At 36.8% G+C, this 24,239-nt stretch overlaps 1 protein-coding gene across 2 annotated transcripts in view; it reads left to right on the forward strand.

The window, feature by feature from the left end:
- The window catches only part of TGFBR1 (transforming growth factor beta receptor 1), a 59,992-nt gene extending 35,949 nt beyond the window's left edge, over positions 1-24,043 (forward strand). Inside the window, exons 3-7 of one of the 2 annotated variants that reach the window (XM_057549362.1) lie at positions 2,191-2,433; positions 7,654-7,884; positions 11,894-12,061; positions 13,868-14,024; positions 23,722-24,043. In XM_057549362.1, the coding sequence (XP_057405345.1) occupies positions 2,191-2,433; positions 7,654-7,884; positions 11,894-12,061; positions 13,868-14,024; positions 23,722-23,974 (1,052 nt within the window). In that variant the 3' untranslated portion in view covers positions 23,975-24,043. The remainder of the gene's footprint in view (positions 1-2,190; positions 2,434-7,653; positions 7,885-11,893; positions 12,062-13,867; positions 14,025-23,721) is intronic. The other variant, XM_057549363.1, reaches the window with a different exon arrangement.
- Positions 24,044-24,239: the final 196 nt, after the last annotated feature.

Raw genomic sequence — 24,239 nt, forward strand, 5'->3', positions numbered from 1 at the left:
AGGAACTCTGCAGTTTATAGTGCAGATTGTAACAGACTAGTGAAGAACTGACTAACTATAGGAAAAGAAGTAGGTGAAAGACCCTCTTGCAGAATCCCACCAATACCTTAAGCTGAGGGGCTGGGTGTGAGGCTAGGCTACAGGGGCAAACTCTCAATTCTCCTTTAGGAAGCATCTGCTTTCAGTGCTCACTTTCCACTCAGAGTTGGTCTAGGCATCATGCTAATTAAAGTAGGAAGCACTGCTGTAGCTCAGAGGAAAAGGGCCAGTCCTGCCAGTTGTAAAAGGAAGGCAGTCCTCCACCTAGTTCGAGTGATAACAGCAAAGTAAAACCAAATCTTCAGCATGACAGAGAAGGTCCCTGTGGCAAAGCTCTGTCAGACTGTAATTTTTCTTTTGTTTTTTAAATTTTTCTGACTTTTAATAGGTATCTGCAATTCTAATATGACAAGGTGAATGATAATTCCAGAATTCCCCATTTCCATTGTTTGAAATGGCTTGAAATATCAGAATGGAGACTCACAAAACCTTATGAAGAGCTCACTTTATTTTTAATGCTAAAATACACAAATACCTCATTCCCAGGTCCCTGATAATCAGACAGCAAAAAAATTTACCAAATGGAAAGATTCCATGGTTCAAAAGAAGTGAACTGAACTGGATAAATGAGAGTAGATGTCATCCTATGAAATACACTTACAACATGTTAGGGAAGAACTTTCAGACAGTCCAAGGTCCGTTTTCAGTTGTTCACAATGAAATGAGAACATTTCACAGTTGTTAAGATCGCTTTCAGATGAAAAGCTCAATTGATGAATTATTTTAAAAAATGCAGTATTGAAAGTAAACAGCAGACTGGATGTTGTAACTTTATTGTCAAGTGTGAGACAAGCTTAAAGCAAGACAAACTTGAGAAACTGTGTTACAATTCAGAGAAAAAGACAGTTGGTGAGCAAATTAAGAGACATAGAGGACAGATCTAGGTGATCCAATATGCTTAGCATAAAACCAGAAAAAGGCAAAAGGACAGAAGAGAGAAGAAATACTATGTAAAATTAATGAAAAAATACTTAACCAAATATATATAATGAAAAAACTATCAGTTTTCAAGAATAAAGAAAAATTGTGCACACATTCAGCACAAGTGAACACTGGTTACCTATAAAAGGAAAAAAAAAGTTCAGATTTTTTGCTTTTTTTAAATACCAGAAGGCAATGGAATATCATATATTGCTTGTTACCCAAAATTCTTTAGATGAGCCAAGATTTTTCATATATAAAGGCAACAAGCATCTTTAGATAATTAAGTATTCAGTGTATAAGGACCCATATACTCTTTCTGAAAGGAATTACTAGAATTAGGAGTCTTTATCATATGAAATCAATCCAAATAAAGATCTCAAGAATGATAAAGATGTGATGTGAAAGAAAGGGTGGTGAGCCATGAACCAGCATGTGTCAGAATGAATGCCAAAATAGTTGTAATTAATGTTTCTGAAACAATGCAAATTGTCAATTGTTAAAAGAGATTATAAAAAAAAGTCTTTAATTAATAAAGTCTAAGTGATTAAAATAAACTAGAAAGTTTACACATGCAAACTCTATTAAAAAAAGAGGATATATTTTTGCATGAAAAAAAATTGGTGGAGATATATACACAGGTGAGTTTGGGGGGGATGGTGAGGCTGTAGTTCATTTTTTTTAAAATTTTGCTCATCTGTATTTATACTTTTTAATTTTTTTTCCTGCTATGAGCATATACTAGCCTTGGAATAAGAAGATAAGCTAAACTACTTTAAAAAAAAAAAAAAGAAAAAAGAAGACAGTGACTTAAGAAGAAATATTTAATGGGAGTTGTTCCAGATTATTGGTTCTTCTATTAGCGATCTGAGAGGGCTAAGTGGGGTGGGGGGTGGTCCTACAGTGTTTGTGGTAGCTGGCCTTGTTATTTAGGGGATGGCTCAAGACTTAAGGAAGACTAAGTGGATGTTGACAGAGCTGGTGATCATAAAAGGAGAGCCAATGGGAGAAGATTAAGTGCTTCACTTGTTACGGGTTTGAGCTCTATGAGCTGCTGTAATGAGGCTCTGACTAATGGTGGTAGTGGCCAACTGCAGGAAATGTGGAGGATTTAGGAAATTGTGGATGCCGCCTACAGTGTTATTGTTGTTGATGTTTATTTCACTTGAGGCCCTTTTCCAGGAAAGCCATCATCTGGCCTTGGTCCTGTCGAACTGGCAGCTGTCATTGCTGGACCAGTATGCTTCGTCTGCATCTCACTCATGTTGATGGTCTATATCTGCCATAACCGCACTGTCATTCACCATCGAGTGCCAAATGAAGAGGATCCTTCGTTAGATCGCCCCTTTATTTCAGAGGGTACTACGTTAAAAGATTTAATTTATGATATGACAACATCGGGTTCTGGATCAGGTAATGTATTTGTTTTTTTCTTTTTCCTAAGATGTCTTTTTAAAATTAACTGTGTTATTTATTAGTTGGCTAAGCCAGTTGGCTTAGTATGTTAAAACTTGGGATAGTGTGAATACTACTCCAGCGTTGAACCTAATAAAGGTCTTTAAGCTAGGTCTGTATCTGACCACGGCTAGTTTAGTAAGGACAAATAGAATTGACTGACTTATTTGAGCAGTAAAAGTAAGTCACCTTCACATTTGTGTAACTTTGAAAACATTCTCACCTTCTCATGACTCTGTGAGAATAAAGACAGTTATTCCTCTGTAGCTGAGGCTGAAGTTCACAGATGTTCAAATAATCTGCAGTTTACCCATTCTCTTCAGGACTGTTTAGCAGCTTTATTTTTGTATTGAAAGCAGGCATGACAGAGAGTGTGTTTGGAATTGTGAAGGTTATTTGCTTTTTCAACATTAAATTGCTGTCTCTGGCTCAGGCCTAGTTTTTTATTAAACTAATGAATTTTTAGTCATTTTCTCACTTTAGAAAAAAGTCTGACCACCTTTTTATTTAATATAGCTTTATGGATCCATGGCCCTTCTGATATTTGCTTTTCTCAGTTCTCTTTGATTTTTGTGGGATCAGAAATAGATTATCTAATTACCTGAAGCAAATTTTGGCATAGCAATCAGTGCTTCATATTTAAATCAAAAAGGGATTTATTTTTTACTTTTTCTTACATGTGCTTTGGAAGGATACTAAGAGAAGAAGACTCCTATCCTCTACAGTATTGTAATTTGACACTTAATTCCTAGCCAGGAATTAAGAGATCTAGATTCCAGTGCAAGCTTTGTCACTGATTGGCTGTCTGATCTTGGTTAAACCATGTTTTCTCCTTGGGCTTCTGTTTCCTCATCAGAAATATGGGACAGATACTGTTGATAATAATACTTAAAGTGGTTTGTTAGGACTTTTAAATGAGATGTACTGTCCTTTAAAAAGTATAAATTAACTTCAAATAAGGGCTAGATTCACGGATAAAAAGATTTTAAAAATATGTATAATGAAAATTTCATGAATTTTATAATCAAGTGATTAAAGGAACTTTGTTTTTTTAAATTAATTAATTAATTAATTTTATTTTTTGGCTGCATTGGGTCTTTTTTGCTGTGCACAGGCTTTCTCTAGTTGTGGCGAGTGGGGGCTACTCTTCATTGCGGTGGCTTCTCTTGTTGCGGAGCACGGGCTCTAGGCGCGTGGGCTTCAGTAGTTGTGGCACGTGGGCTCAGTAGTTGTGGAGCACGGGCTTAGTTGCTCCATGGCATGTGGGATCTTCCCAGACCAGGGCTCGAACCCTTGTCCCCTGCATTGGCAGGCAGATTCTTAACCACTGTGCCACCAGGGAAGTCCCTGAAGGAACTTTAAAGCAGAAATTGTGACTGGGGAAGGAATACGACTCTGAAGCACAAAATCACATCTGATGATACAGAAAGTTCACATAATGACAAATGTCTTTAAGGGAATGAAGGTATATTCATGTATATGTATGTATGTTTATTCATTTAAATATGAAGAAACTGATTTCATGACATGAAGTTTTCTTCTGTAGAATTTGGCCGTACGTATTCAGTAAGTGAGTTCTGCCCATGACTGCTAGGATACATACAGGCTTACGGTGGAGCCCGGGTCTCTTAAGGCAGCCTTTAGGGATCCCTGTGACTGTTGTGAGGAGGGAGGCAGTGACTGGCTGGATTGAGATGGAGCAGCCTTATACTGAAGATGTGACAGTCTTTGGGCAGGAGTGGTGGAGGAGTGGAGAGAGATTATTTTAGGGTTCCCCTTTGATTCTGAGTTAGTTCAAAGGGTTCCTAAAGAATATCTGGCTCATTCTAGAAGCTAACCTGGACCAAAAAAGTATGATAAGCAGGGGCCAAAGTCACAGAAAATTAGGGTGGCTTTAGATCATTTGGAATTAATCCCTTGGACCTGCTCTCTTGTTGCCACACTTACACCGAGGGAAATCAAAGCAGCTCATGCCACTTGGCACAGTGGTATGTATCAGGCCTCAAGGAGAGCAAGCCTACCTAAAGGATTAAAAGAAATTGCTGTCTGGATGGCAGTTTCTGAATAAGAATATATTTATTTACCTTTTAAGATACAGACATGAAGAATGGAATTGTAGTACAGAATGGAATTGTTCTTTTTCCATTTTATCTATATTTCTAGATCTGTCAGGGACCCAGCTCTATTGTCTGAAAGCTTCTCTCCCTCCTTTTATGCCTCCTTTTACACCCTGCAAAAACTTGTCTGCATTGTTTGCCAGCTCTGTGGCTTTGGGCAGTTAGCTGATGTCTCATGCCTGAGTTATTTCATCTTTAAAATGAAAGTAATGAACCCTGCCCAGTGTACGTTACTGGATTGTTGTGAGGTTCAAATGAAACGAGATGTTTGTGTGAAAGCACTTAAGCACTTGGTAGATTGTAAAGTTATATCCAAATGACAGGTGTTATTCTTATTGAAAAGATATTTGGAAAAAAATCTGATATACAGTATGAATTTGCTGCATTGTACAAAAAAGCTGGTTTAAGGCCTCCTTCCCTGTCATAGTTTATTCTGTGTTAATGGCTTTCAGATTTATCCAGACAGAAGCTGTCTTCTGTTGAATGACAGCAGAAAATTCCATTGCTTTTCCTTCTATTTATTATAAAGCCTGAATGCCATTTCATGAATGGGACTCATGCCTCTGAGTAAGTCAAATGTCTGTGTATAATATCCTTTTTAGTTCTTTCACTCATTGAGGAAAAGATAAAACATTTTATGTTATGAATTCAAATGTTTATTACTCAGTACTATATGACCATAATTTAGGAAAGGCCCTATCTCTCCCTTTCAAAGACTGTACTTTTAACTTAGAAATTGCAGGGAGACAATGGAGAGATGGGTTCTGGCACCTAGCTCTAAACTTAAAGCTAATTGTATCCCTGTTGCATTTATTTGAATCACAGGTTGTGCATGTGCCCATATTTAAGCTGTCATTAGATTGCAAAGTATGTGGGAACACGCAAATGTGGGCCAGATTTATTTATTTGGTTGTGCTGGGTCTTAGTTGCGGCAGGCAGGCTCCTTAGTTGTGGCACATGGGCTCCCTAGTTGTGGCACTCACGCGGGATACAGCTCCCCAACCAGGGATCGAACCCGGGCCCCCTGCATTGGGAGTGCAGAGTTCCATCCACTGTGCTACCAGGGAAGTCCCCTGTGTGCCAGTTTTTGAGAGTGTGCGTCTCTTTTAGGCCAATGTTTATTATGTCTCATTCATGCTTATGATCTCTTTAATGCATGCATGTCCTTCAGGTCTTATTTCTGTTGTTCACTGCATGTAAAGGTGCTTGGACCCTGTTTCCCTGTTGAAGTTTTCTCTCAAGCAGTTCTAAAAGGTACAGAAGTAAAGCAGAGAATATAGAGATCTGAATTAGGCCTGTTTATTTTTGTCTTTAGAAGAAAACTATTACTTTTTTAAAAATGCTCAGATTTTCATGTGGGTTATGGTAACCAAATACAGATAATATGATAAATCTAGATTTGATTTTTAATTCCAGTTCTGCATCTAGAATCCAGTTGTGAAGGGGAAGACAAAGACTTTCTTTGTCCTGTTAGGCTTTCTTGACCCTGCGTGAGTCCTGAATGTGTCAGGCATTTTCAGACTTCCCATTTGCTATTCCCTTTCTTCTTTACTCCCTGCATTTCTAACTTCCAGATCAGCCTCCTGAAATGAACTCTTAAGTATACTTTAAATCTTTAAGTACATGGTGTGGCCCTGTTCAAAGGCTTTAAGAAAATTTAGTAAGCTAGTGTCTACTGTAAACAACATAATTAGGAATTGGTTATTCATAATACAAAAGAGCTCCTTGATTTAAATAAGGATTTTTCACAGATTTATTTTTAACCAGCAGTCTCCTTATAAAAACGATTGTTTACAATTAGACTGCTAACTACTTTGCAGGAAGTAGGGAGGATGGATAGAGCAAGGGGAAGGAAGGATCTATTTGAGAAACTTAAAGATGAAAAGAGACAACTTAAAGGTTTAACATTTGGATTTATAAGTATTTCATACCAGAGAATCAAAGAGACCAGATAATTTTATTTACTTCCATTAGTTTAATTTGATCTAGCAGGCAACTCAAGATAGATTATAAGTGACACAAATTTATGTGTATTAGACTGTATAAATAAAATACTGTAGAACATGATGTACACTGATATTTTGTCAGTGTCAGTATAATTTGACAGTTCTTAGTCCATGGGGAATTGGAATAGTCCCAAATATAGTGTTACTTAAATTTTGTAGGTAGTTAGTAAATACTTTTATGTAAATGAAATAAGTGTGGTAATATTTAAAACTATGTATTTTATAGTAAGGCAAGTTCAGTTGGTGAGAAAACTGCCAATGTCTCATCACCAAGGTAAGTTACTTGGCATCATTCCTTAAGATATTAGTGTCGCCTAGGCAGCCAGTTCCTGGTGCGTAAATTGGTAAATTGCTTGTCTTGAAATGGTTTCTGTGATAATTTTTACTGATTTATTAAAAGTTAGACCAAATTTACTTCTACATTTCTTGTGCTTACACACTTTTCTCCTCCCATTTGTAAAACTGTTACCAGACTCATCTTTCTGAAATAAGATTTTTAAATTATTTCTTTCCTTTCATGAAATGAATGGAAATGTTTACTAGTTCCTCTTTCACCCACAGCTCTCATTGGTCATCTTGAGCCGGGCATTCAGTACTCTTCACATTCTGGTGCAGCTTCTCTTCTCTTCTCTTCTACTGTTTTACTACATACATCCTTTTTCTGCTTATCTATCTAAGCTGGTTCCCTAAACATGTATCAGCCATTTGTTTCTTCTACTTTTGCTTGCATATTCCTCCTACCTAAACACCTTACCTCCTTGTCTTCTTCTTTGGTCCTATCCCTTCTGTAAAGGACAGTCTAAATCCAGCTTATCTTTTAAAGCCTACCTTGACTCTCTAGGCAGGAGTTTCTGGATTCTTTTATTTTATTTATTATTTTCCTTTTATCATGAATTATTGTTTTTGAAAATTTACTCTATCTTTCCTCAGTGAGATTGTAAGTTCCTTTAAGGAGTTAACCCTTTCTGAGTCACTCTTTTAACGCCTATCGTGGTGTTAGAAACAGGTACCGATATTGATTGTTTGTGTTGAATACTATTTATTTTTATCTTTAGGTTTACCATTGCTTGTTCAGAGGACAATTGCGAGAACTATTGTGTTACAAGAAAGTATTGGCAAAGGTCGTTTTGGAGAAGTTTGGCGAGGAAAATGGAGAGGAGAAGAAGTTGCTGTTAAAATATTCTCCTCTAGAGAAGAACGTTCATGGTTCCGTGAGGCAGAGATTTATCAGACCGTCATGTTACGTCATGAAAACATCTTGGGATTTATAGCAGCAGACAATAAAGGTCAGTAACATTTGCTTCTCCTTTGAGTGTAACAAAATATATTTAATCCTTTCCACAAATAAGACTATTAAACATTGTCATATTTGATGAGAAATGGATGTTTGCCATATAAATTAGACCCATTAAGTAAAATAGAATATATTAGAAGCCTTTAGAAACAGGAACTTCTTAAGGATTTTCTTGACTTTTGACAACATGTTCCTAAACCTCTAAATTGCTTTATAAAATGTAAAGAGCTATTTTAAAAAAGAAAAAAAAAAAAAGGTTACATGCTTTTGGTTTGGTTTGGTTCTGGGAAGTTAGTTACTGAGGATAGTCATAACGTAGAAAAAAAATTTATAAACTCTTGTTGCCCAGAGTTTTGGGATGATAGGCTAGAGCTCAGATATGTTTCCTTTTAATCTCTTCCTGACCATTAGGGCATTCTAATATTTCCTAATGACCTTATGTATAGGGAGAGTAAGAATAACTTCTCAGTGTATTCTGTGTTTAAATTGCTAAGGGCTAAATAGATTAATCTTTTAAGTAAACTCACTTAAATAGAGAAATGGTTTCTCCAAAACCACCTTGCCCTTAATAACCATGTGGACCTTTTCTTGCCTGTGGTACACAGGTGCTTGAGGCCTGGGGGCAGATCAGATGCTGAAGCAAGTGAGGAAGCCATGTCAGTAGACAGCATGAGAGGTGACTGTGAAAAGTGATTTCAGACTGCACTTCATTTACTTTCCTGGCTTCAGTTATTATAGTAGTGCCCACAATCCTACCTTTATAGCTTTTGTCAGAGGCTTGTATTGGGTTGGCCAAAAAGTTTATCTGGGATTTTGCGTGAGATGTTACAGAAAAACCCAAACGAACTTTTTGGCCAACCCAGTATTACAACTCGACTCTCCTCACACCCACCCTGAATCAAATGTATTTCCCAGCTTTCCTATTTTTTTTTAAAAAATGCTATCATTATCTTTTTTAAAGGCCATAACCATAGTCATCTTTTTACTTCTCTTCCTTCCCATTTTCTTCAACAATATTTATTTCTTTGAAATATTAACAATGTTTAATCTCAGTTTGTGTTCATGGGTGATTTTGATTTTTCTTTTTGCTTCTCTATTTTCAAATTTATTTACAACAAACATTTATTACTTGTTTTTTTAAACATTTATAGAAAATTTCCAGTATATAGAAAAGTAGAGAATAGTATAATGAACCCCCATCACCCAGCTTCAACAATTATCAGCTCACTGCCAACCATATTTGAGCTCTGATTCCACCTACTCTGCCCCCTCTGAATTATTTGAAGCTAATCCCAGATAGCATATCTTTTCATCCATAAATATCTCAGTTTGTATCTTTAGATTATGGGGAATCTTTTTTTGTGAAACATAACCATACTACCATTGTCAATTTTAAAAATGCCATCAAATATCTAGTCAGTTTCACATTTCTGCAGTGGTCTTCCCCCCCCTTTTTTTTTTTAACAATTGGTTATTCACTTTAGGATCCATTGCATTGGGTTGATATTTATCTCAAATCCCTTAAAATCACTAGGGTTCCCCTTTGTCTTTTTTTTTCTTCTTGCCGTTGAAGACACTGGATTGTTTGTCCTATAGGGCTTATCATATTCTAGATTTGCTAATTGAATTCTTATAGTATCTCTGAACTTGCTCCTTGTATAATTTGAAAACTGGTAGTTAAAATTAGAGACTGAATCTGATTATTTTATTGGTTTCCTGAAAATATTATATACTTTCTACATATTCTTTCTATTGCATCAAATGAGGAGGTGTGTAAGTGTGATTATCTGCTTTTTGTGACTTAGGGGCGGTGATGGATCTAAGCAGGGATTATCAATAGATACTACCAATTCAGTATTACTTAATTTAAAAACAAAACAAATAAACAAAAGCAGTGATCATAGTCTGACCAAGTCCTTAGTTTTCACTTTCTTCTGTCTTCGACACCATTTAGCTTCTCCCCCAACCCTTAAAACAACCTTTGTATTCTGTGACTCTGGACTTTCTTATTTCTTAATAGGTGTTTTTGTTTTCTTAATACATATGAAGGCTCTAATTCTACAAATAGTAATTTCTCCCTCAAAGAACTTACCCACATTTTTGCTTTCAAACTCAATGGTAGGTAGTGGTGACTTTCAAATCTGCATCTTGAGGTTCAACCCTTACCCAGGCCCAGCATGTTTTAGGCTTGTTCCAAGTTGTAAACACACTAACCGACACAAAATGTTCCTGCTGCTGTGCCCTGAACTCTTCCCTTTCGCTCAGGCAGCAGCCAAGCTGGTACTGTCATCTGGAGGTTACCATGGGAACTGGCAACCCTGCTGGCTCTTCCCTACACCTCCTTTCTTCTTTGTCAGGGGTTAATGGACTTTGCCTAGAACCTAGCCCCTCCACCCCCTATTCCCGTTTTCGTTATCTTTCTCATACTGATTTAGTTAATTCCACCTTAGACAACCCTTTATGTGGGCATAGCCTCTAATATGTCCTTCTTCCTTCCACCTGTCTTGTCAGTTACCTCAGAAAACCTCCCATTCTTCCATCTTGCTGTGTTCCTATTTATTTCTTGTATTTGTGAGCCTTTCAGAATTCAGGTATGGTTAATAAGCATGCAGATAAAGCTAGTGATGTACCTGTATCAAGGAAAGGTATAAGTTTGAACAGAATCAGTTTACAAAGTTTATGAAGAAACAAGTTGATAAAGAACTAGTATCATGAATATCTAAATCCTTTCGAAAATACCCAGAAATCTCCTCCAGAATCTTCTGAAAACATTTCATTCCTTAATCTTTTCTAATCAGAATTGCTTTCTTTCAATTAACAACCTTCAAAATATAGAAATTATTTTATGTCAATCTGAGTTTTTTCTTTTGTTTTACAACAATGGGGGAGTTCTTATGTGCCATGCATTGTACTAAATGCTTTTTAAAAATCTATTATCCTATTTTTAAAATCTTCTTAGTAGTCTCGCAAAGTAAGGTATTCTTGTTGTGTAAAAGAAGGAACAAAGGCTCATTGGTTAAGAAACTTGTCTGAGGTCATGTAGTCAGTGACAGCCAGGCCCTGATTCCAACCCAAGTGTGCATCTTTTACTGAATTGTCCTGCCTCCTAGTATTGTTGTAATACTTTTTTTGCTTTCATGATTTTGTGAAATACATGATTTTCCAGTTACTCCTAGGTTAAATTGGCTTTTGTGGACCAGCCTAGCCTAGAAGCCCAGCCAGAACCTTTACCATGATTCTCATGGGAACTTACATTTCCAATTCATGTCCTGGCTTACAAAGGAACTTTTGGAAGAACACATATTCCTAGTTGTTGAGGTTCAAAATCACCTTGTGTAAAACTGGATTCAGTCCTAGCCTTTTCTCCTCGTGACATTTTTAGCTCCTGTCTCAGCTTCCCCATGTGTCAGTGATACCACTATTTTTATATTTTTCTAATCTGGAAACCTTGGAATTGTAATCTTTTCTGGCTTCTTTGTGAACAGTATACACAGTCTGTTTGTCATTAAAGCTTGCATTTCTCATTTAAGCTCCCTTTCAGTTTGTCCAATAATATTCCATTCCCACTATAGCCACACTAGGTTCCAGGTACTTCTCATCTTCTTCCCTCCCTCCTCCCTTGTTTCCCTCCCCCCTTCCAGAAACAATCGTTGAGCACCTAACTTGAACCAGGCATTCCTCGAAGCATTATCCCAGCCCTGCTACCATCTGTGTGGACTCAACATCACCATTTTTGAACTATGATTCCTTCTCTCTTGAATGGGATTAGTTATCCTTGCCTTATCTCAAGATGAAGGGGCTTACTTTAAGGATCTAAAGGATACATACATGAAAGTATAAGAAAACTGAAATACAAGAAAATATGAAGGAAATATATACAAATTTAAGGTACCAACATATTGCAGTTGTGTGATTCAGGATTGAGAGTAAAAAGTGATAACTTTTGAATAAATCATAAATGTTCTATAGCCCATCTGAAATATTGTTATTCTACTTGGCAGACAATGGTACATGGACTCAGCTCTGGTTGGTGTCAGATTATCATGAGCATGGATCCCTTTTTGATTACTTGAACAGATACACAGTTACTGTGGAAGGAATGATAAAACTCGCTCTGTCCACAGCAAGTGGACTTGCCCATCTTCACATGGAGATAGTTGGTACCCAAGGTAACTCAAAGCAATCCTGTTATTTTAAGCTTTAAATTCCCATGGATCTAATGTCTGTTCAGAAAATTTTTGCAAGAAGTCAGCTTAATTGGAGATATTTAAAATGAGTTTTTAGATGAGAATATTTTACCTTTCTGTTGAAAATCTAAGGTGGAGTTATGAATCTGGGAATTTGTTCAGAGATTCTCCAATCATTGTAACAATACTGATATTTTTGTAAGTTCTTAAAAGTAGTAGCGTTTAGTCTTTCTTGTGATTTTTGAGGATCTTGATTTTGGAATTTAGTTTATGTGCAGTACCATATGAAATGTGAAAAAGCTTTGTAAACATCAACATGCTACATAAATGTTATCTGGCTACCTAATAATTATATTTGACCCTAGGATAAGGAGAGTGCATGAGACAGTTTTACAGTTGAAAAATTGAATACTAAGTTTTAGTTATGAAATTTTTATGCTTTGATTTTTGTGCCATATAAGGTATCAGATGCCAATATATTCTCTGCTCTAATGATTATCCACTTGCTACCTGATGACTCCCCCACTCCCAACTTTACAACACACAACACACATGCTGTTTTACTATCTCAGCCAGCCCCATCTTTGTAAATTTTATTATTGTTGATTATAATAGCTTTATTGAGTTATAATTTACCCATTTGGTATACAATTCAGTGGTTTTTAGTATATTCACAGAGTTGTACAGCTGTCACCACAATCAGTTTTAGAACATTTTCATCATCTTAAAAGAACCCTGTAGTTCTTAGCAGTCATTCCCCATTTCCCCCCAAACTCTTTAGCCTTAGGCAACCTCTAATATACTTTCCATCTCTATAGATTTGCTTATTCTGGACATAGCATATAAATGGAATCATACAATATGTGATCTTTTGTGACTGGTTTCTTTCTCTTAGTGTATTTTCAAGGTTCATCCATGCTGCAGCATTTATCAGAAATTCATTCTTTTTTATGGCTGAGTAATATTTCATTTTTTATGGCTGAGGAATATTTCATTGTATGGATATACCACATTTTGGGTATCCATTCATCAGTGATGGACATTTGGGTTGTTTCCACTTTGAGCTGTTAGGAATAATGCTGCTATGAACATTGTTGTACAAGTTTTTGTGTGGACATGTTTCCAGTTCTCTTGGATATATACCTGGGAGTGGAATTACTGGATCTAAAGATTTGTGAAACTGCCAGACTTTTTTTTCCAAGTGCCTGTACTATTTTACATTTCCATCAGCAGTCTCTGAGGGTTCCAAGTTTTCCACATTGTAATTATTATTTTTAAATTTTAATTATTTTTAAATTATTTTTAAAATTTTATTTTTTTTCCTGTTTTAGTGAGAAGACTTCTAGATTAAAATACATAGTCCCTGCATAGTACAACTTTTTCTAGTGGTTAGTATTAAGGTATTATACATTTAATAAGTATATTCCAGTTGACAGACAAAGGAAGTGATTGAGATTCTTGGTTCTTGAATTCGAGTATATCAGTGACTAGGATTCCTGTAAAAAAATTCATAGGATATCAACAAACTAGTATCTTTAACCCCCCAGTCTTTGAGTATTAGACTTATATTTTTTGAGCATTATCTATTTTCTTTGAAGAAATGTAATTTCAGCAACTTTTTGTGTAATGATTCACTTAAGGTGGTTTAGTAATGGCCCAGGTATTGCGGTGATGGGGGCTGAAATGCTTCAACACTGGGATGGGAAGAGAAGCTTTTGAACCTAAAGGTGAGATTTGTGATTGGTATTACCATTTAAGCAACCATGTTTAATTTTTTTCTTTCTTTAGGAAAACCAGCCATTGCTCATAGGGATTTGAAATCAAAGAATATCTTGGTAAAGAAGAATGGAACTTGCTGTATTGCAGACTTGGGACTGGCAGTAAGACATGATTCGGCCACAGATACAATTGATATTGCTCCAAACCACAGAGTGGGAACAAAAAGGTATACTTATGGCTACACAGTGATTAATATGTTCTGAAATTGACTTCTTTTCCTTCTCATTTCTAGATACATATCTTTTCTGAAACTCGACCTTGTACTTTATTAGATTGCTCACAGGTAGAAGATCTCATGGTCTTGCCTGCTCTGAAACCAAGGTTACCTGACTTAAAAAGGTAACTGCTGATGAAAGGTGGCCTTTCCAGAAAATATTACCGTTATGTTAGTTATCATAATAGTAGCTAATGTTTATGGGGTACCTACTATGTGCCAATCATTTTAATGGGTCTTTTATGTATATCATTTATTGCTCTCTTCAAATGTTGTGCTGTAGTTAGCCCAACTGTTTTCATATTTTTATTTCCTGAAAACGTGACTTTCTCTCTTCAAACTTTCCCATGTGCTGTATCCTAGAGCATACTTTCTGCTTTTATTTCCCTAACTTGTACTTAGTCTTCCTTTCTCATAGAAATCCTTTTCTGGACTGTTAGGTGTCCTTGGCAAGGGCCCTCACTGCATGCTAAACTTGGACCATTGAGGCACTTAGCACATTATAACTGTCCATTTATTTGTCTGTATATTCCATTGGATCATAAGCTGCTTGAGAGCAGCCTTGTATTCCCAGCATCCATCACAGTGCCTAATACATAGTAAGTCCTCAATAAATATTTGTTGAGTCTATGAGTACTGAAAGGACCTAATTAGGGTAGGTATCACTACCCTCAATTCAGAGATGAGGAAACCGCCTTGTGGAGGTTAAGTAATGTGGCCAACTAACCTCATGGATGGTAAGCTGAAGAGCTGAGATTTGAACCTGGGCCTTTCTGACCCAAAAGGCTTTGCTCTGTGTATCACAGCATTTGCCACCGCATATCTTCAAACTGCTACCTTGGACTTGAATAGAGCCAAACTTCATTCTATCTCAGTCGTATTTGTGATTTATGGATTCAACAGGGACCCTCAGATCTCTTGACTCAGTGTTCCAGGCAGTGGTTGCTGCAGGTCTTTGTGAGTCCTAGGATTTTTGAAACCTCAGAACTGTGCAAGGTGGTATCAATAGGAGAACTGGCATTCATTTTTATCTATTATTTTGTTCCTTGGAGTATGTCTTTGTCTTTCCTTTTATCCTGTATTAGTGAGAAGACTTCTAGATTAAAATCTAGTACATAGTACATAGCCAAGTAGGTGGTGTACATTAGGACACCTAGGATAGTCAGTTATTACGTGTGAGTCATTGGAAACTTAGATCATAAGGCAGATAGCATAAAATTGCTGTTTCAGCTTTTCATGGGATTTGGTTGACATCATTAATTTGCAAACCAGTTGGGATATTTAATATTTTTCTCGAGTCTAATATGATCTCAGTTATGTGTGGAAGCTTGAGCTTCAGAGATCAGACCCAGGGAGAGGACAGGGGTGGGCTGCGTAGAAACAGTCTGAAGGGGCTGGAGGCTGGTGCAACTGACTGCACCTGAGGTTATACACAGAGGAAGCCTGGGCTGCCTTAGAGGCCAGGTGCCATTGTGTGGGCAGTGCATGAGGGGAGGGTTGGGACCTGCCATTACAGCCTTTTTCCTGGCATGAGCTCTCAGGCAGCAGGACACAGCCTACACAAACTCCTGGAGCAGTCACGATACACGCCCACCCCCCCCAGGCTCCAGGAGCAATTGTGAGCTGCCTCTGCTCCCCTCATGTGCTCTGGGGGCACACGTGAGCTGCTACCACCACCAAGAACCCCAGGACCAGGCATCGGCCACTGCATCTGCACACCCTCTATCAAGGGGATAACTGCCAGCACATGCTGAGGAAAGAGGTGACAGGCATCCGTACTAAAAACAGCCCTTGCACCAAAAGTATTAAACCCACACAAGGTACACAGGGACACCCCCACATATAAACAGTCTTCCAAGACCACCATAGATAACTTTCTCCTAAACTCACAGAATAAGAGAAATACAAGTAAAGTGAAGAAGCAGAGGAACCACTCCCAGTTAAAAGACCATTAGAATTCCCCTGAAAGAACAAACAATGAAACAGACCTCTTCGGTCTAGGGGACACTGATTTCAAAAAGGAAATAGTGAAAATACTGAAGGAATTAAGAAAGGCTATCAACAGAAATGCAGAGTACTATAAAAAGGAACTAGAAACCATAAAGAGGAACCAAGAAAAATTAGAAAACTCACTTGCTGAGACAAAAACTGAAGTAAAGGCAATGAATAGCAGAATAAATAATTGAGAAGAACGAGTAAGTGACCTGGAAGATAGAATACGGAAATCACCCAATCAGGATGGCAGACAAACGAAAAAAAGAGACCTATGGGATAATATAAAGCATGCCAATCTACGCATAATAGGGATTCCAGAAGGGGAAGAAAGAGAAAAGGGGATCGAAAATGTATTTGAAGAAATTATGACTGAAAACCTCCCAAACCTAAGGAAGGAAACAGATATCCAGGTACAGGAAGCACAGAGGGTCCCAAACAAGGTGAACCCAAACAGATCTACATAACAACCTATTATAATAAAAATGGCAAAAGTTAAAGAGAGGATTCTAAAGGCAGCAAGAGAAAAAGAGTTAATTACAAGGGATCCCCCGTAAAGTTATCAGCTGATTTCTCTACAGAAATGTTGCAGGCCAGAAGGGAGTGGCAAGATATATTCAAAGTCCTGAAAGGGAAAAATCTGCAACCTAGGATACTCTACCCAGCAAGATTATCATTGAGAGTAGAAGGAGAGAGAAAAAATTTCTCAGACAAGCAAAAAACTAAAAGAATACAGCAATACTAAAGCTATCCTAAAGGAAATATTGAAAGGTCTTCTCTAAATAGAAAAGGAGTAACAGTCTATAGGGAAGAGAAAATCACAATTGGAAAGCAAATTACCTAAATAAGCCAGTACACACACAGATTAAAAAAAAAAAATTATGTGAAAGTGAAGATAACCACAATGAACAGCAAAAGGATGAACATGAAGATGTAAAAGAGGATGAGCATGAAGATGTAAAAGAGGACATCAAAATCATAAACCGTGGGGAAGGAGGGTAAGAAAATGTAGATTTTTTTTTTTTCATTTCCTAGATGTGTTTGAGCCTGTATGACTACCAGTCTAAGGCAAGTAGATATAGGACGGGGTTAACATATTTGAGAAACAGAGTAACCACAAATCAAAAACATAATCACAGTAGCTTGACAAAAAAAAGAAGAGAACATAAGTGTAATACAAGAGAAAATCATCAAACCACAAAAGGAAAAATAATAGAAAAGGACAAAGAAGAAATATAAAATCAATGGGAAAACAAGGTCAAAATGGCAATAAATAACGTATCTATCAATAGCTACTTAAATGCCAATGGACTAAATGCTCCAATCAAAAGACACAGAGTGGTAAGCTTCTGCACAGCAAAGGAAACCATAAACAAAATGAAAAAACAACCACAGAATGGGAGAAAATATTTGCAAACTATGCAATGGACAAGGGCTTAGTCTCTAAAATTTACAAACAGCTCATATGGCTCACTATCAAAAAAAGAAGCAACCCGATCAAAAAATGGGCAGAAGACCTAAAGTGATATTTCTCCAGAGAAGACATACAGATGGCCAAGAGGCAAATGAAAATATGCTCAGCTAATTATTAGAGAAAAGCAAATCAAAACTACAATGAGGTATCACCTCACACCAGTCAGAATGGCCATCATCAAAAAAATCTACGAACCATAAATGCTGGAGAGGATGTGGAGAAAAGGGAACCCTCCTACACTGTTGGTGGGAATGTAAATTGGTACAACCACCATGGAGAACAGTATGGAGGTTCCCTAAAAAACTAAAAATAGAACTACTATATGATCCAGCAATCTCACTCCTGGGCATATATCCGAGAAAACCATGATTCAAAAAGATACATGCATCCCAATGTTCATTGCAGCACTATTTAAAATAGCCAAGACATGGAAGCAGTCTAAATGTCCACTGACAGAAGAATGGGTAAAGAAGATGTGGGGGGTGTGTGTGTGTATACACACACACACACACATATATGTATATATATATACACACACACACACACACACACACACACACACACAATGGACCATTACTCAGCCATTAAAAAGAATGAAATAATGCCACTTGCAGCAACATGGATGGACCTAGAGATTATCATACTAAGTGAAGTAAGTCAGAAAAAGACAAATATCATATCACTTACATGTGCAATTTAAAAAATGATACAAATGAACTTATTTACAAAGTAGAAACAGACTCACAGACTTAGAAAACAAATTTATGGTTACCAACGGGGAAAGGTAGGGGGGTAGTGATAAATCAGGAGGTTGGGATTAACATATACACAATACTATATATAAAACAGATAATCAATAAGAACCTACTGTGTAGCACAATGAACTCTAGTCAGTACTCTGTGATAACCTATATGGGTAAAGAATCTGAAAAAGAATGGATATATGTATATATATTAACTGAACCACTCTGCTGTACACCTGAAACTAACACAACATTGTAAATCAACTATACCCAAGTATAAAATAAAAAATTAAATTAAAAAATAAGAATAAAAATATACTCTCTCTCAAAAAAAGAGATCTCTCAATATCCTGTGGTAAACCATAATGGAAAAGAATATGAAAAGGAATATATATATATATATGTGTATATATATATATGTATATGTATGTATGTATGTATATCTGAATCACTTTGCTGTACAGTAGAAATTACAACAATACTTGAATAAAATAAATTTTTTTAAATAGAAAAAAAGACAGAGTGGCAGATTTGATAGAAAAAAACAAGAGCCTACAATATGCTGCCTACAAGAGACCCACTTTAGGGCAAAGGACACACACAGATTGAAAGTGAGGGGATGGAAAAAGATTTCATGCAAATGGAAATGAAAAGAAAGGGGAGGTTGCAATACTCAGACAAAATAGACTTTCAAACAAAGGCCATAAAGAAAGAGAGAAGGACACTATATAATGATAAAAGGATCAATACAGGAAGAGGATTTTATACTTGTCAACATATATGCACCTAATAATATAGGAGTACCTAAATACATAAAACAAATACTAACAGACATAAAGGGAGAAATTGATGGGAATACAATAATAGTAGGAGACTTTAACACCCCATTCACATCAATGGACATATCTTCTAGACAGAAAATCAGTAAGGCAACAGAGTTCCTAAATGACACAATAGAACAGTTAGGCTTAATTGACATTTTCAGGACATTACATTAAAAAAAAAAAACCCAGAATAAACATTCTTTTCAAGTGCACATGGAACATTCTCTAGGATTGACCACATTACTAGGGCATAAAACAAGCCTCAACAAATTTAAGAGTATAGAAATTATCTCAAACATCTTTTCTGACCACAATGGCATGAAACTAGAAATCAACCACAGAAAAGAAATGAGAAAAAATAAAAGATTACATGGAGACTCAACAGCATGCTACTAAAAAAACCAATGGGTCAATGATGAAATCAGAGAGGAAATTAAAAAATACCTTGAGGGACTTACCTGGTGGTCCAATGGGTAAGGCGCCGCACTCCCAATGCAGGGGGTCTGGGTTCAATCCCTGGCCAGGAAACTAGATCCCACATGCATGCTGCAACTAAGAAGTCTGCATGCTGTAACTAAGAAGTCCGCAAGCCGCAACTAAGTCCGCATGCCACAACTAAGAAGTCTGCATGCCACAACTAAAGATCCTGCGTGCCACAGCTAAGACCCAGCGCAGCCAAAATAAATAAAATGAATAAATAAAATAAATATTTTAAAAAATACCTTGAGACAGATGACAATGAAAACACAACCATACAAAATCTATGGGATGCAGCAAAAGCAGTTCTTAGAGAGAAGTTCATAGCAACACAGACCTTGCTCAAAAAACAAGAAAAATCTCAAACATCCTAACCTACTACTTAAAAGAATTAGAAAAAAGGAGAACAAACAAAACCTGAAAGTCAGCAGAAGGAAGGAAGTAATAAAGATCAGAGAAAAAAATAAAATAGAGATTTTAAATAAAATAGAGATTTAAAAAAAAATAGAAAAAAATCAATACAGCCAAGAGCTGGTTCTTTGAAAGGATAATCAAAATTGACAAACCTCTGGCCAGGCTCACCAAGAAGAAAAGAGAGAGAATGCAAATAAAGTAAATGAAAAAGGAGACATAACAACTGATACTGCAGAAATAAAAAAAACCATAAGGGAATACTGTGAACAATTATATGCCAACAAATTTGACAACCTAGAAGAAATGGACAAGTTTCTAGAAACATACAGCCCACCAAAACTGAATCCAAAAGAAATACATACAGCTGATTCACTTTGTTGTAGAGCAGAAACTAACAACATTGTAAAGCAGTTACATTCCAATAAAATAGATAATTTGAACAGACTGATCATTAGAGGTGAAACAATCTGTAATTTAAAAACTCCCTATAGGGCTTCCCTGGTGGCGCAGTGGTTGAGAATCTTCCTGCCAATGCAGGGGACACGGGTTCGAGCCCTGGTCTGGGAAGATACCACATGCCACGGAGCAACTGGGCCCGTGAGCCACAATTACTGAGCCTGCATGTCTGGAGCCTGTGCTCCGCAACAAGAGAGGCCGCGATGGTGAGAGGCCCACGCACCGTGATGAAGAGTGGTCCCCACTTGCCGCAACTAGAGAAAGCCCTCACACAGAAACGAAGACTCAACACAGTCATAAATAAGTAAATAAATAAATAAATAAACGTGAATTTCTAAAAAAAATAAAAATAAAAATAAAAAAATAAAAACTCCCTACAAACAAAAGTCCAGGACCAAATGGCTCCACAGGTGAATTCTACCATACAAAGAAGAACTTACATTGATCCTTCTGACTCTTCCAAAAATTGAAGAGGAGAGAACACTCCCAAAGACATTCTGTGAAGCCACCATCACCCTGATACCAAAACCAGACAAATACACCAGCAAAAAAGAAAATTACAGGCCAATATCATTGATAAATATAGATGCAAAATTTCTCAACAAAATATTAGCAAACTGAATCCAAAAACACACAAAAAAGATCATACACCATGACCAAGTGGGATTCATTGCAAGTTCACAAGGATGGTTCAACATTCACAAATCAACGTGATACACCACATGAACAAAAGAAAAGACAAAAACTGCATGATTGTCTCAATAGATGCAGAAAAAGCATTTGACAAAATTCCATTCATGATAAAAAAAAAAAACTCTTACCAATGTAGGTACAGAGGGAACATATCTCAACATAACAAAAGCTATTTATGACAAACCCACAGCCAATATAATACTCAGTGGTGAAAAGCTGAAAGCCTTCCCACTAAAATCTGGAACAAGACAAGGATGTCCACTCTCACCTCTTCTATTCAACATGGTATTGGTAGTCCTAGCCACAGCAATCAGACAAGAAAAAGAAATAAAAGGTATCCAAATTGGAAGGGAAGAGGTAAAGTTGTCATTATATGCAGATGACATGATTCTATATATAGAAAACCCTAAAGACTCCACACAGAGATTACTAGAACTGATAAATGAATTCAGCAAGGTAGCAGGATACAAGATTAACGTACAGAAACTGGTTGCATTTCTTTACACTAACAATGAAACATCAGGAAGGGAATGTTAAAAAAAAAACCAATATCTTTCAAAATTGCACCCTCAAAAATAAAATACTTAGGGATAAACCTGCCCATGGAGGTGAAAGACTTGAGAACTCTAAAACATTAATAAAGGAAACTGAAGATGATTCAAAGAAATGGAAAGCTATCCCATGCACTTGGATTGGAAGAATATTGTTAAAATGGCCATACTACCCAAAGCAACTTAAAGATTTAATGCAGTCCCTACGAAATTACTCATGACGTTTTTCACAGAACTAGAATAATCCTAAAATTTATATGGAACCATAAAAGACCCAGAATTGTCAAAGCAATCCTGAAGAAAAAGAACAAAGCAGGAAGCATAACCCTCCCAGACTTCAGACAATACTACAAAGCTACAGTAATCAAAACAGCATGGTATTGGCACAAAAACAGACATATGGATCAATGGAACAGAATAGAGAGCCCACAGATAAACCCACACCACTACAGTCAATTAATCTTCAACAAAGGAGACAATAATATACAATGGGAAAAAGACTCTCCTTCAGCAAGTGGTGTTGGAAAAGTTGGACAGCTGCATGTAAATCGATGAAGTTAGAACACACCCTCTCGCCATACACAAAAATAAACTCAAAGTGGCTTGAAGACTTAAACATAAGACATGACACCAAAAACTCCTGGAGGAGAACACAGGCAAAACACTCTCTGACATAAATCACACCAGTGTTTTTTAGGTCAGTCTCCCTAGGCAGTAGAAATAAAAACAAACAAATGGGACCTAGTCAAACTTCCAAGCTTTTGCACAGGAAAGGAACCATTAAAAAAATGAAAAGACAAGCTACAGAATGGCAGAAAATATTTGCAAACAATGCGACTGAGAAGGGCTTAATTTCCAAAATATACAAACAGCTCATACAACTCAACAACAACAACAACAAAACAACCCAATCAAAAAATGGGCAGAAGACCTAAATGGGCATTTCTCCAGGGAGGAAATACAAATGGCCAATAGGCACATGAAAAGATGCTCAATTTCCGCTAATTATTAGAGAAATGCAAATCAAAACTACAGTGAGGTACTACCTCACACCGGTCAGAATGGCCATCATTAAAAACTCTACAAATAAAAAATGCTGGAGAGGATGTGGAGAAAACAGAACCCTCCACTGTTGGTGGGAATAATGTAAGTTGATACAGCCACTATGGAGAACAGTATGGAGAAAACTAAAAACAGAATTATCATATGACCCAGCAATCCCACTGCTGGGCATATGTCCAGAAAAAACTGTAATCCAAAAAGATACATGCACCCCTGTGTTCATACCAGCACTATTTACAATAGCCAAAACATGGAAACAACCTAAATGGCCATCGACAGATGAATGGATAATGAAGATGTGGTACATAGATACAATGGAATACTGCTCAGCCATGAAAAAGAACAAAATAATGCCATTTGCAGCAACATGGATGCAACTAGAGATTATCATACTAAGTGAAGCAAGTCAGAAAGAGAAAGACAAATACCATATGATATCACTTATATGTGGAATCTAAAATATGACACAAATAATCCTATCTACAGAACAGAAACAGATTCAGGGACAAAGAGAACAGACTTGTGGTTGCCAAGGGGGAGGGGGTTGGGAGAAGGATGGAGTGGGAGGTTGGGGTGAGCAGGTGTAAGCTATTGTATGTGGAATGGATAAACAACAACGTCCTACTGTATAGAACAGAGAACTATATGCAGTATCCTATGATAAGCCATAATGGGAAAGAATATCTAAATAAGAATGTGTATATATGTATATATGTATATATATGCATAACTGAATTTCTGCTGTATAGCAAAGTGATTAACACAATATTGTAAATCAACTATACTTGAATTAAAAATTTTTTTTTAATTTAAAAAACAGCAGAAGCATAGTGAAAGGGGGAAAAGGTCAAAATTAATATTGACCCTCCCCCCACGTCCCCGCCCAGGAGTAAAAAAAGTTTATGAAACAGTTTAAAAGTAATATCACTATTACATAAAATAAAATGCTGACTTCTTTTTTAGGTACATGGCCCCTGAAGTTCTAGATGATTCCATAAATATGAAACACTTTGAATCCTTCAAACGTGCTGACATCTATGCAATGGGACTAGTATTCTGGGAAATAGCTCGACGATGTTCCATTGGTGGTAAATCTCTCTCCCCTCCCCCAACATTTTGTTATGAACAAGTTGTTCAAGAATTACCTTTTTTATTGAATGAAATTGTTTACCTGGTGATCACTGAGAGTGCCAGAAAAAATGAAAGAGATAAATGACATGACATGCTTTATCCTAGTGTATAGTTTTATCCTAATACACAGCTTTATTCCAGTGTAGTCTTTTTCTATTTCCACTTGAATTTTGGGAAGCGACAGAAACCAACCCCTTGTTATCTTGGAATATAGATATTTAGAATGGATGACTACTTGAGAGGCCACCCAGGAAGCTATTTCTAGCATGTACCTGAGTCAGACTGATTTTTTCCCCCTGAGATTGTGGTTTTCTCAATATTGAGAGCTGGAAATTACATATACAGAATAC

This window comes from Balaenoptera acutorostrata, chromosome 6 (assembly GCF_949987535.1).
Source record: "Balaenoptera acutorostrata chromosome 6, mBalAcu1.1, whole genome shotgun sequence".
NCBI lineage: Eukaryota > Metazoa > Chordata > Mammalia > Artiodactyla > Balaenopteridae > Balaenoptera > Balaenoptera acutorostrata.